This window comes from Eptatretus burgeri, chromosome 6 (genome assembly GCF_056783735.1).
Source record: "Eptatretus burgeri isolate ZD-2024b chromosome 6, Ebu_testis_v1, whole genome shotgun sequence".
Taxonomy (NCBI): Eukaryota; Metazoa; Chordata; class Myxini; order Myxiniformes; family Myxinidae; genus Eptatretus; species Eptatretus burgeri.
Genome location: NC_140966.1, coordinates 58,678,826 through 58,692,448, shown reverse-complemented (window position 1 = coordinate 58,692,448; position 13,623 = coordinate 58,678,826). Strand labels below are relative to the sequence as shown.

At 41.5% G+C, this 13,623-nt stretch overlaps 1 protein-coding gene across 10 annotated transcripts in view; it reads right to left on the bottom strand.

The window, feature by feature from the left end:
• The window catches only part of LOC147024871 (dedicator of cytokinesis protein 7-like), a 212,571-nt gene that overhangs the window by 172,080 nt on the left and 26,868 nt on the right, over window positions 1–13,623 (bottom strand). For all 10 annotated transcript variants that reach the window (XM_085885204.1, XM_085885210.1, XM_085885205.1 and 7 more), the window contains 4 exons: window positions 12,915–13,136; window positions 12,634–12,719; window positions 8,418–8,484; window positions 6,260–6,409 (listed from right to left, as the gene is read on the bottom strand). In XM_085885204.1, the coding sequence (XP_085741330.1) occupies window positions 6,260–6,409; window positions 8,418–8,484; window positions 12,634–12,719; window positions 12,915–13,136 (525 nt within the window). The remainder of the gene's footprint in view (window positions 1–6,259; window positions 6,410–8,417; window positions 8,485–12,633; window positions 12,720–12,914; window positions 13,137–13,623) is intronic.

Sequence of the window (13,623 nt, the reverse complement as noted above, 5' to 3'; positions counted from 1 at the left end):
AGCGTAACAGACTCCAAAACACACCAGTCAAAGGCTTGTATCGGCAGACATTTTAGAGGTCCTCAGATTGTGTATTACACAAAAAATATGCAATTTGGTGTCTGTCTGTCTGTGATACGTTCGGTCCTTATTTCTCCAATCTTAACCAAACTTGCTGGGTCATTAAGGGTCACATGACAGATGTGACTGACCAGATGTGGTCAGAGGTCACATCACAATGACTTGATATCAATTAATTAATAGTAACTTAATTTGCCCCCCTCCCCAAGGGGGTTTTCCACCTTGGGTGAAATCCGTGTTTAGGTGTATCAATAGCTTATTTGTGGCGTTTCAGCGGCACACATACCAGAAGTAAAAATAATTATAACCACAAACTATTCACTCAATTACATCCAACGTATATGATCACCTTCATAAAAAGTCACCACTGTTGTTTAACACTACACTGGAAAAGATTGGAACGAAACCCGACGTCCCCAGCACACTAACGTACCCATTGACTCCCATCTCCAAAACTAATTACCCTTGCCACAGGAGAGGGTTTGGGTCTGTTTGTTTGTTTATTTGTTTGGTTGGCTGTTTGATTGTTTATTTTTTGGGTAGTCGATCTAGTCGAAAAAAAACATTTTTTTTTTGAGATTTGTTCTCCCCTTATTATCAGTATTCAAAATGGCGATTTCAGTGAATACAATGGCGATTTCGATGAAACTTGGTTGGTAGGTTCATACCATGACCTAGTTGTGTGCAAATGAGAACCGTTGCTATGGACACCACCGTTGCCTAGCAAAAGGACTTTAAAATTTTTGAAAAATCATAAAAAAATGTATTTTTTCGAGAATCAAAAATCAGGCCACGAGCGACTGTGGGCAGTACATTCAGCCATATTGTCAAAAATTTCCAGCCGGATCCTATGAAAACTATCGGAGAAGATAGACTTTGAATGAACCCTGGACGAAAACAATAAAATAAACCAATGTCACCCGCATCTTGCCAAAAGGTGACCACGTGTGACTTCTTTAAGGTCACACTGAGGTGAACAGAGCTGCTATCCACCAGGAGCGACTCCTTGAGGAATATCTGCCTACGAGAGATTCCGATGAGAATCGTTCTACAGAGTAACCATGAAAAATATGTGTTTGCCTCATAACGTCACCAAATGACGTCATAATATCTCAAGCTTGACATATCTAGAAAGCACTCATCGAGGTGTTCAATTTGAGGTACTACACGATATGGTTCCTAAAACTTGAAAATTTGACCTTGGGAGGCGTTAACCTGAGGCGTTAACCATGAAGGTCAAGGCCAATCGCCACCAAAAATTAATCAGCTGAGCGCCAGACCATGATCTATATTCCCATGAAGTTTGAAGATGATCCGATCAAAATTACTCAAAAAATAAGGGTTTCGTCGACTCCCCTGATTTGTGACAAAGTGACCTTGACCTTTGACCTTGACCTTCAAAATTTTATGCGCTGAAAGGGACCTCTATAGGCCTCTGATATGCGAAGTTACAAAAATTTCCAATGATAACTGTGCTCTGCAGAATTTTTTATTCGTGATTACAGACAAACAAACAACAACAAAAAAAATTGGGTAGGCAACTACTCATGTCCGCCTACGGCTTGTCTGTTTCTTTGTTTATATGCACAGAATGTGAGTATGTTTTTCTCTGCAACCGCTTGTGGGATTGACACAAAATTTTCACCATCGGAGCAATATAATGTTTTAATCATAATTATGATGTCATACGTCAGGTGGTGTGGCAGCCATGCTGGAAAAAAGGAAAAAAGAGTGGAACTCTGTATCTCCGAAAAATTGAAACTTGGCACATGGCAAGTACTCCACATGGGGAATGTCATTTTTTTATGGCATAGGAGCCTTCGTTATGATGTCATAATTACATATGTAGAATGCTATATACGATTAGTATGAAAAATTTTGAAGGTCATCTAGGAATAAATTGGTCTTCAGAAGAAAATTGATGACATCATCGGTCATGTGGTTCAGCAGCCATATATTCACTGAGAAGAATCACTTAAAAAATTATCGGATTCAGATCCGCATTCAGATCTTCACCAAAATTGAACTAACTCTTCCTTGTCACACACCCAACATGTCCACCAAGTTTTGTCCGATTCCGTTCACAACTTCTTGATATATCGTGCGATATATCATTTTTGGCTCTATCTCTCAATGATGAAGAATCACTTTAAAAATTCTCGTCATCAGATCTGGATCCGGATCTTCATCAAAATCTAATTAGTTCGTCCATGTCACACATCCATGCCCACCAAATTTCATCCGGATCCGTCCACAACTTTTTGAGATATCCTGCACACAAACAGACAGACAGACAAACAAGAAAAAGACGTCATGCAGAGCAGGATACTTGCAAAATCCATAAAACAAATTTAACCTCAAAAATAATTGGTGGTTGAATTTAATTATCAATTATGCAACCACTCTTCAACCCTCAAGTCAATCAGATGAAAATTGACAATTTTAGAAATTCAGCCTGTTGACCTTTTGGCCATTCTTGACCTGGAAAAAAATGGGTGGTTGAATTCAGTGACCTTATATGCAAATCCTCTTCAAATTTCAAGTCAATGGGATGAAAACTGAGGATTTTAGAAATTCCAGCTTAGCTGTTGACCGTTGGCCTATGTTTACATTTTGGTCTACGTTGACCTCAAAAATAATTGCCTGGTTGAATTCAGTGACCAGAAATATAAATCCTCTTCAAATTTCAAGTCAATCGGATGAAAATTGAGGATCTTAGAAATCTCACCAAAGTTGTTGACCTTTGGCCTATGTTGACCATTTGACCTTTTGACCTCAAATACAATAGGCTTCTTGCTTTTGACAAAGTCTACCATGTGGTGGTTTCATGAAGATCGGTTTAAAATTGCGACCTGTAGGTGATTGACAGACAGAGACAGACAGACAAACAGACAGAATAACAAAATCAATGAATCAATATACTTTGAAAATCTTCAATTTTGCCAGTAACAAACAGACAGAGAGGGGGTGAAAACATAACCTCCTTCACCTCCGGTGACAGAGGTAATAATAAATGTCACGGTTCAGGGTCAGGTGTCCAATCAAAGTGGGACGTCTTGGTACCAGGTCAATACTGCCAGCAGTTATAAAGCGGCAGTTATAGTTATGTCTATTATTAATTACGTAACCCACCAGTACACAAACTCCACCCAAACCAAGTCCTTGCATGGGTCTCCAATCTCTGATGGCTCTTTTTCTTGTTTATGTTGTATTTGATATCCCACTGTAGTTGGCAAGCTTACTGTGATACATTTTGGTGTTGTGTTGCAGTTATACATATTTTTTATCTTATGTTTATTATGGCGATCATCTGTTTCTGAGAAATTGTCAAAAGTATGAATTTGTGCCCTATCTCCCAATGTTAGAGGATCATTAAAAGAAACTCCAGGATCCGAATCGGGATTGAAAGGTCCTCAAACAAATTCATAATTTCTTCCTCAGTTTTGCGAAGAAGGATATTTTCATTTTATGTCTCCAACACATTTTTTGTTGGGGGAGAGGTGGGGGGTTAGGGTTATTAAATAAATAAATCATCTTACTATCATTCATTAAGTCAATCCGTCCGTCTGTTCCCAGGTACCGCAAAAACGGCTGAACCGATCGCAAACATTTTTTGGGTGTGCAATCCTGGGACCCCTTGGAGTAAAATAGGCATTAACATGACCCCCTTGACGGCTCACGTAGGGAGCGGGTGCTTCTCGTGTAAGTAATTTAATAAATAAATAAATGCATAAATTATTTGATAATTTGCTAATTTAATTCATGAATTAACAAATAAGAAATATGTATGCTGGGTGGAACTTATATTAATCAATTTTAATTCACACTATCTTCTAATGTTAAAAGATCATAAAAAAACTATAGGATCAGGATCCACATCGGTATCCTGACCAAATATGTGCATTGCTGTCCTTGTCCAGTCACCGACAGACACAATAAAATTTCAGAACGATTGCTTCAAAACTGTGGACAAAAATTGTGTGACAAACGACAAACAAATAGACAAACAGATCCTGTAGACCAACATACTTGGGAAAATATTTTCGCTAAGTTACAAACAGGGTGACTAGAGGGGGAGCACTCGGTAGAGTGCAAAACCTCCGCCGCCAATACTGCTCGGTCACTCAAGTGAACCTGATATCCTATTAATTCAATTTGACGTCAACAGTGCTCACAGAGTTATAGTTTGCAACTTTCCCTTTTACTTTTAACTTTTACATATCAATTCATTCATCATAACTAGATTCCTTGAGACAGAAATTGATTTTACGTAGGTATATCCACCTGAAGTTCCAAAATCAGTCGCAATTATAATTTTGGCATGTTTTTTGTTGGAAATCACTTATAACATGTAGAAATGCAAAAAAAAAAATCGAAATTTTGTTGAAAAAAAAGTTGCAAAAAAATTTATTTGTCTCTAACAATTTTTTTTTTTGGGGGGGAGGGGTTGGAAATCACTTAAAACATGTGGAAATGCAAAAACGAAAATTCAAATATTTTTTCAAAATGGCCGCTATGGCGGCCATATTGGACTTTGGACCAAGTCCAAAATCTAATGGCATGATCCTTGGACCAGACCTAATCCCCCCACCATGTTTCGTCGAAATCCGTCGAGGAGTTTTTCCGTAATACTGTTCACAAGCAAACACAAACAAACAAACAAACAAACAGACACAGGTGAAAACAGTAACCTCCATCCATCTTCGATGGCGGAGGTTAAAAATCTAACCTCTGTACACCATTGGTGGTGGAAATGAGAAAAAAAACAACTCAAAGCTGTGTAGAATTTGAAACTTGCAAGAAAAAAATTAAAAGAACACGAATGTTGATATTTATTTGGTTCCATAAACTTGTCACTGTGATCATTTAGAGCAGGGGTCTCCAACCTTTTTGGGTGGAGGGCCACAAAACCAAAGTGGTGAGGGGTGGAGGGCCGCACCCAAAAAAAGGACGCTAAATTCCGGGAAAAAATATATATATAATTAATATGCGGAAATTTAAATTAGTGTTGAATATATTTTTCTTGCCAACGAATATGATAAATGAATAATCGTGTTAAAAACACATGTGTCTAATATGAATCAAAATCATAATAAAAATTACAGAACACTTTGATCATTGACCCTGACAAATTGGCAGTATCGCGGGCCGCATTGTAATGTAAACTTAATATGGCACCGCGGGCCGCATAAATCCGTCTAAGGGGCCGCATGTGGCCCGCGGGCCGCAGGTTGGAGACCCCTGATTTAGAGGGTTGGGACATCAGACATTTAGAGTGAACCAGGAAGTATGCACTGGCACCATATGTAGACTACACCAGGAAGGGTAGGCAGATGCTCCCTCCCTGTGGATTACTATTGAGTTAGATTTGTTTATATTGACAACTATCCTGAAATGATATGTGTGGCATGATCAAAAAGTTGTACGAATGGGATATTCACATTAATCCAAAGCAGAAATCGTTACTATAATTCATAGATCCGGTGTTTGTGTGTGTTTGTTTGTCGTGCTTCTCCTCTTGTATTTCTGGGCCGATTACATCCAGACTTGCTACATAGGATCAGCATGACCCCAATTAGTGCATAGGGGTGTTCTTGTCTTTGCCGGTGGTGTTGAGGAAAAGAGGGGGGACACAAATAATTATCGATGTAAAGGTGTATCGTGTAGTGCCGCTCCAGGTTCCTTTCGCGTGCAGCCTTTTTGGCTGCTGGATGCATCATTGATTAGGGGTACAGCTGTGCCACTGATGCAGTGCCCATATTACCAGTACTCTGGTGCTCATTTCACCAACCTTACAAGGATGACAGGCTGAGTCAACCCCCTGGTGTTAATTCAGCGGAAAACAGGGCTCGAACTCAGGACCCTAGGATCCCAAGCCACCACCCTAACCATGAAGCACCACTCCAGGTGGGAGAGAGTATTACAAGTCCCTACCGTTTACAGTGCAGTATTCCTATCCCCACGTTTTCCAGTGCAGTGAGATGTTTTGAATTATGCAGCAAGAGGTATTTTGAATTCCACATATGAATAAGAATAACAACACAACCCCCCTGGCCACTCCCATAGGAAGCGGATGCTTCGAGCCTATCTAATTCGTCGAACCATTCTGTTCAATAAAACCTGTTCTGTTCAAAACTTGGTGCTGAGGAATACCAGGCACTTCTAACGTAAGAGTACAGAAGTCCGGGCACATAGATACCTTAATGACCAGAAAAACATCCTGAGAAGGGTAAGTGACGGAGAATACAGCTGAGCGAGCCAGGGATGAAATGGACGTGTTTTGCACGTAAGGTCGCAGCATAGACTTGACCTGGTCTGAGTTGAGGTCAAAGTAAAAGTTCTCTGAAATCTGATCAAAAAGGGATGACAACAGTTGCATATCATCAGCAATAATGCAATGATAAAATAAAGAAAAATTAGTAGGTTGTCACGATCGCATGATGCAAGCATTTGTCTTACCACAACATGGATTGTCTTTGCTTATCCGGGGAAATTTCTGCAGCCATTTTAAACCGCACATTTTACCTGACACTCCTACTGACATACTACTAGCAAGTACTTCTCACACAGCATCAAGAGGCAAAGATTTGTTGCTAGGAGCTGGTTCTAAGTAAATCTGACGAGAAGCCCAATGCTCAAGCAATGGAATCATGCATTCCATCAAAGGCTAACTCAGCAAAGGGGAAAAGAGACAACTTAAATGAGAAATTAGCCGCATGGTAATGTGTACTTTGTTTCTGCTATGCTTTTCCTCGATGTGGTCAGTGAGAGTAGCAGGATCATCCATGTCAAGGCCCACAAAATCCTTAATATTATGAAAGTAAAGGCCATCTCGGACAACGCGAAGAAATGTGTGCATAATTGAGCTTGAGAGGACGTTAATTTGCCTGTAATCTTTTCTAATCCTACCTTTGCTCGTAATAATTATTCTTCAGAGAGCCAAGTCCTTATTAGCCATGCAGTGCTCATTACATTACACTTTACAAAATGTTCATCTGAAGTACGATGGAGTGTGGCTCCCTACTCTGGGCTGGTACGGCTGATTCACATCCTGTGCCCATGAATGCAGTGAAGTCCGACATTGTAATATTACTGGCGTTTCTGGCAGGAGGTCGAGTCCAAGGGTCTGCTTCTCGATCACTGCTGGCAAGTTGTTGGACTGTCAGTTATCTAGCACCTCATTTCTGGCCTCACTCCACCCACCTTTTTCTTCACTCGATCCACCGTAACCCCGCCAAGTCGCACATTTTCTTTCAGAAACCCACACCTGATGTCCTTCTCTAAGTATAAGCGGGATACTCACCTGCATTCCTCCATCCCTCTATTCTCCCTCCTCCATGTCAATTACCCACTCATTTGCTGTGTCTGTGCATTTTGTTGGCCTGTTCCCCGTATACCCACTAGCAGTCTGTAGAGTTGCTGCCCTCAGTCATTTACCTCCTCCATTAGCCGACAACCCGGTTCAAAAAAGTTGCTTTTGCTTGCTTGTTAACCTTCGATGTGATGAAGTCTTCCATAGCAGAGTATATGAATAACACAGTAATTAAAAAAGTTTCACATATTAATTGGAAACATTAAACTGGTGAGCTTTTCAAAACAGTTATCCCAACCTCACAATACCATAGAAGTTCATAATTGAAAAAAGCTGGACTAACTTGTTGGTAAAGTCGACTGAGAAAGTGAGAAGATCCTTTTCCAAGTTTGGCATTTTTACATCATGTAAACCCTCAAGAATTCTGCTCAGCCAGTTAGTTCCTGTTAAGGACAAGATGCGGAAGGATAGGAAGCGTGACTTGGTGTGTGGCATCAGATGTGGAGACCCATGACGCACTGAGACCTACATCGGAGAAACTCGACAAACCCTAAAGGCCCGTGTGAACCAGCATCATCGTCCAGCTTATGAAGAGGTTCAGAACTCTGCTGTGTATACGCAGTTGAACCTGCACAGTCACAGCTTCGCTTACAGTCAAATGGTCATCTTAGACGGGGGGGGGGAGGGGGGATGGTATGCTCGAGGTCTCAACAAAAACGACGGTTTGCAATTTCATCCATCACGACGAAGCCACAACATCTCTTCTACACCGTCCGCAACCGTCACGTGATGCCGGGATTGGTCGACAGACCAATTCACCCTCCGTGGCGATTCTCACGTGGCTACGTGGCGATTCTCAAGCTTCTTCTTCACTTCAACATCTGCCGTGACCAAGGCCAGTGGATCCTCGCCAAAACGTTGGCTTCACCGACTAGTAAGTCCAGCTTTTTGTTTCAATTACAAACTTTTACTGTTGTAATTTGACTGGATGAACAATAACAACCTGCACCGATTTATCACAGTACAATGTTTAAAAAAAAAATACCTTCTTCTTCTCCTTGACATCATACAGAGCGAGTGAAGCAAAGATGGGTTCAATTTCAATTTCAAACCTAAGCAGGCGAGCAGTATCAAGTATTAAGATGCCATTTGAAATCAGAATAAAAAGTGAAGTTAACAAGAATATAAATAGAAACCAGTTCCAAATGGATAGGACATACCTGCTTACCAATGCATGACATCAAGGTATGGAATCCTTACAAATGTCAGCAAAGATGCCTGAAAACAAATAACGTTACATACCTTATGCAAATTTTCATGGGAATTTTTCGAGTTGTGACTGGAACTGGAAAGTTTTTTTTTTTCCCCAGTTTTCCAGTTGTGAATTTTTTCAAAATTTTGCAAATTAAAAAAAATAAATAAAAATTTCATGGGGATTGCACAAAACAAGATCCCATTAGAGGTGGGGGAGATGTATGTATATTCTGGGTCAACCGAGTCTCCATGCCGGACAATGGTCAAACCTACATTATTTTAGCAAGGTTCATCTTATTATCACCCCCAGCTTCCGCAGTTCCTCCTCCCCTCCCACCCATAACAATGGCATCACACAAGTGTAGGTTGGTCCATTGTCTGAGATGGAGGGGTCTCAAGTCTACCCTGCCTCTACCACAAATGAGATCTCATTTTGTGCAATTCCCAATGAGACAATTTCCCACTGGACCAAAATCCCCTTAAATTATCATGGGAATTTGTGGAACATTTGCATAAAGGATGTCACTGAGACTGAAGCATGCATTTATTGTGCTTGCAAACCATTCCCAACTCCCTCCATAAATCCACCTCACACCCTCAATCAATTTCCAATCTTAAAATATTTGGAAAATCATTAATTCGAACAGCCATTTAATCTCTAGAACCCATACCAGAAGAGAGTCCTTTGTCTTCATCCCTTAAAAATGCTTCCAATGATTACTCATGAGATCTGATAGAAATATACTGAGATTTTCATCAGATCAGGTCAGGTGTGGGAGCATGCGCCGAAGCAGTACGTCGCTGCATCCACTTTCCGCCGGTACTCCAGGGGCCTCCGTCTGGCCATCCCCCAGGCAGATGCCTGGCCCATCCCCATATCCTTGAGATGCCAATCAAGTTTCCACAACCACGAGGCACGTGATCGGCACATTGGCCTCCTCCACTCATGAGGCTCCCTCGCTGAGAGAATCTGGTGAGCAGGATCAGCATCAGGAAAACAAACCACATGTCCATACAGCTGTGGTTGATGCTAACGGACTATACAGGCAGCAAGTCTCATCTGAATCTCTCTCAGCAACCGCTCGTTGGACACAAAGTCTGACCAGTGATAACCAAGGATTCTCCGATGAGACCTGGTTCCGAAGGAATTAAGTCTGCTTGTCAGATCCCTGGTCAGAGACCAAGTTTCACATCCGTAGAGCAAGACTGGAAACACGAAGGATCTTGAGACTCAGACCTTCGTCCTCCTGCATAGGTGCTGATACCGCCACACCATATGGTCCAGTGAATTCATGACTCCCCAGGCCCGACCCAGATGTCTATCAACCTCTGGCTCACAGCCAGCGGAGACATGAATATCACTGTAAAGATAAGTGAATCTCTCCATGACCTCAACATCCTCACCACAAACAGGTGCAGACAAGACAGCAGCATCCAAGATTTCATTGAAAGCATGGATCTTAGTTTTTACCCAGGAAACCCGTAATCCCAGCGGCTCCGACTCCTCATTCAGCACCTCAAGATCCCCCAAAAGGATATCAGAGTCTCCACAAAGATGACTGCATCATCTGCAAAATCAAGGTCAGAGACCTTGATATTTCCAAACAATGCACTGCAGCTTCATCTCTCCAGAATCCAGTCCATACAAGTCCTGAAAAGTGTGGGGCCAGTACACACCCCTGACTAACTCCAGTCACAACTGGAAATAAGTCGGAGATGGAGCCACCACAACTCACAGCACTCTCAGTACCAGAGTAGAGTTCAGATATCAGATCGATCAGTTTTAGTGGCACCCCATGAAGACCAAGAATCCTCCAGACGGCATCCCGATTAAGTGAATCGAATGCTTTGCAGAGATCAACATAGGCTGCAACCAGGTCAGGTCAGGTCAGGTATGGGAGCATGCGCTAGAGCAGCGTGTCGCGGACGTCCATTCACAACTGCCGAAACTCTTATCTGCATTCGGTGAGGACCCAAAGAGCCAGAATATGGTCAATTGTTGATCTCTTTGGTGTAAAGCCTGACTACTCTGGGCGCTGGTGCTCAAGCAGATGGTGGTGAACCTTATCAATAACTAGAAGGGCACTCGGTGGAGCACATACCTCCACCACATAATGCCTGATCCACGATAACATATCTGGCCCAATACATTTTTGAAATATCATACCACACAGTACTACATCGTTTTTGGCCCTATCTCTCAATGGTGATGAATCACTTTAAAAATTCCAGTAGTCGGATCCACATCCAGATATTCACCAATATCTAACAAGTTCATCCTTGTCATACACCAACCCTGTCAAGAAAATTTCATCCGGATCCGTGCACAATTTTTTGAGACATCCTGAACACAAACAGACAATCAGACAGAAAGGGGTGAAAACATAACCTCCTTCAGCTTCGGTGGCAGAGATAATAAAAAGCAAGAATTCGAATGAATAAAGAGAAATGTGAAAAAGGAGAAAGAAGTGTGAAAGGAATAAAGATCAAAGATGTCGGGAAGAACCCAGACATACTGTCGGACCCTGACATCCGCGGGGGATACACTCATGAAAAAATGTCGTGAACATTGAAACCGCGAATGTTGGGGCATTGTTCCAATGGCAAAAACGAGGATAGGTTCCCGGCGGTTTGTGATTCATAAGGAAAAACAACAAAAATCCCGTGAAAAACCATGAATAGCCCACAAAAAAAACCGCGAATGCATGAAGCACAGGGCTGCAGATGTAGAAGCAGGTCAGAAAAACTGTGAATACGTGAAGCACAGTGCCACGGATATAGAAGCAGGTCGAAAAAAGAACACGAATACGTGAAGCACAGGGCCCCGGATATAGAAGCAGGTCACATTTTATGAATTGCGGATACATGGGGTTCGCAAATAGCGGAACCACGAATGTCGGGGTCAGAGAGTATAGATCTCAGCAGTTCTCCCAACGCTCAAATGCAGTAACAGGTACAAGCTACCAGAGGTTCATCAGTGGGGAAGCACAGTCCACACAGCACCAGGATATGGTACAAACATAATCAAATGAAAGATAAAATACTTTTAAAAATTTTAACGAGAGAGTTCAAAGAACACCTTACCCCACACAGTCTTGAGAAAAAGGACATGGGAAGGGTCTTTTAAACTCTTGCTTTGCATTTCCAAGCACAATCTACATTTCCTATGAACCAGAATTTTGTCTGAATGTCAATGTTTCCCAATGCTGAGAGTGCAAGAAGCAAATTTGATTGGTCAAGATGGCATAAAATTTTGTCCAAGTTCTGCAAAACTGGAGGTTTTGGGAAGTGACATGAAGGCAATTTGTGCAAATGACAAGAACCTGTCTACAGGGTTCAAATATATAATTAAATTGAAATAAAATAAAGATTATAAATGGTGTAGAATTTTTTTTTCTTCTGAAGTTTACCGCTGATGATGCAGCATCTTTTACACCACCTTATTTAAAACGTCACATTGGTTCTTCGTGCCTGTTGTTTGTGTCCATCATGACATCCCTTAATACAGTAAGTCATCTGTTTGGAGAGTTTTTAAATTTTGTTTGACTGCCAGACGGGCAGACAGAGCAAAAAAATAATTTTAAAATCTCACTCCTCTGTGAGCATGCACAATCGGGATGAGATTGCATACAATTTGCCAAATTCGGAGCCAAAGTACTGCTAAACTACAGCTGTTAGTGTTTTGATTCATGTTCCTATTCGTGTTCAAAATGTAACATTCAATTGAAATTAAGTAGTTCGTCAATAATAAACTGGCATATGCAGATAGATAGACAGACTGACAGACAAAGTGAACCAATCGCTTAACCCCGCTTTTTGCTTCGTGTGTGCGGGGTAAAAATATGTCATGTGAGTATTGAGGTGAACATGTAAAGACTGAGTCAAGAGCAGAGAGCTCGAATTTTAGGAGCATATCTTTAAAAGTAGTCTGGATATTTTATCCTCATCATTGACCAAAAAAAAACTTTTCTACTAAATCAGAGTGCAAACTTTTCGATGCTGCTTACTTCAAAGTCAGGCCTTTCACCAAGAACTTCTGACCAAAGTGTTCCTTTGGAACCTCAGGAATGATTCTCCTCTCTATTGTCTCATCCTGCAAACATAACACAGCACCAGCGGCCTCAGCATTGTGCCGGGGGTCCCAAAAAGGGCTTCATTGAAAGCAATGGATTCTTAAAATTAGCTAGTCTTCTTTTTGCGGCATAGAACAGTAAACAAAGCCAAAAACATACCGATATCAAAATAAGGAATTTTTTTGAGCTCAAGAAGAACAACAATTATGACCAACCTCATCGGGTATGGGATAAAGCAAAAATAACTGGGGCTGGCGTGTGGAGTGACGCTGTTCTGCATTCTGTCGATCTAACTCATCATGCGGTGTGCGGTCCAGAAGACAAGGTAGCCGAGCATCCGACACAGAGTTCTTGAGGTCAAATATACTTGATGACCAGCTCCCACGTGGAGTCCCGTCTGTTGAAGCCAGTGAGGCCGAGCGCCGGCGTGATTCTTCCTGGTATAAACAAAACAATGTATCGGTCAAGCAATGATATTTCATATCAACTCTAGTTTTTCAAACATTGTCATTGATAAGATGTTGACTTGAGGCTTTGCTTTATACAAATTACTTAAAGTGTTTTCATCTATCTATAATTCCAGCAATATCTGTGTGTGTGTGTGTGTGTGTGTGTGTGTGTGTGTGTGTGTGTGTGTGTGTGTGTGTGTGTGTGTGTGTGTGTGTGTGTGTGTGTGTGTGTGTGTGTCTGTCTGCGACTGCTGTTTCTCGACAACCACTGGTCCGATCTAATTGAAACTTGCCAGGTATATTGCTCGGGCCCTGAGTATGTGCCTTTTCAAGGTTTAATATTAATCGGACAAGTGGTTCCCAAGTTATGGCCATTTATTTACGAAAGCAATGATAGGACATGGTGCTATGATGTCACGATTGACGTCACAATTCTTATTCTTTTTTTTTCTTTTTTGCACGTATGGCCACGCAC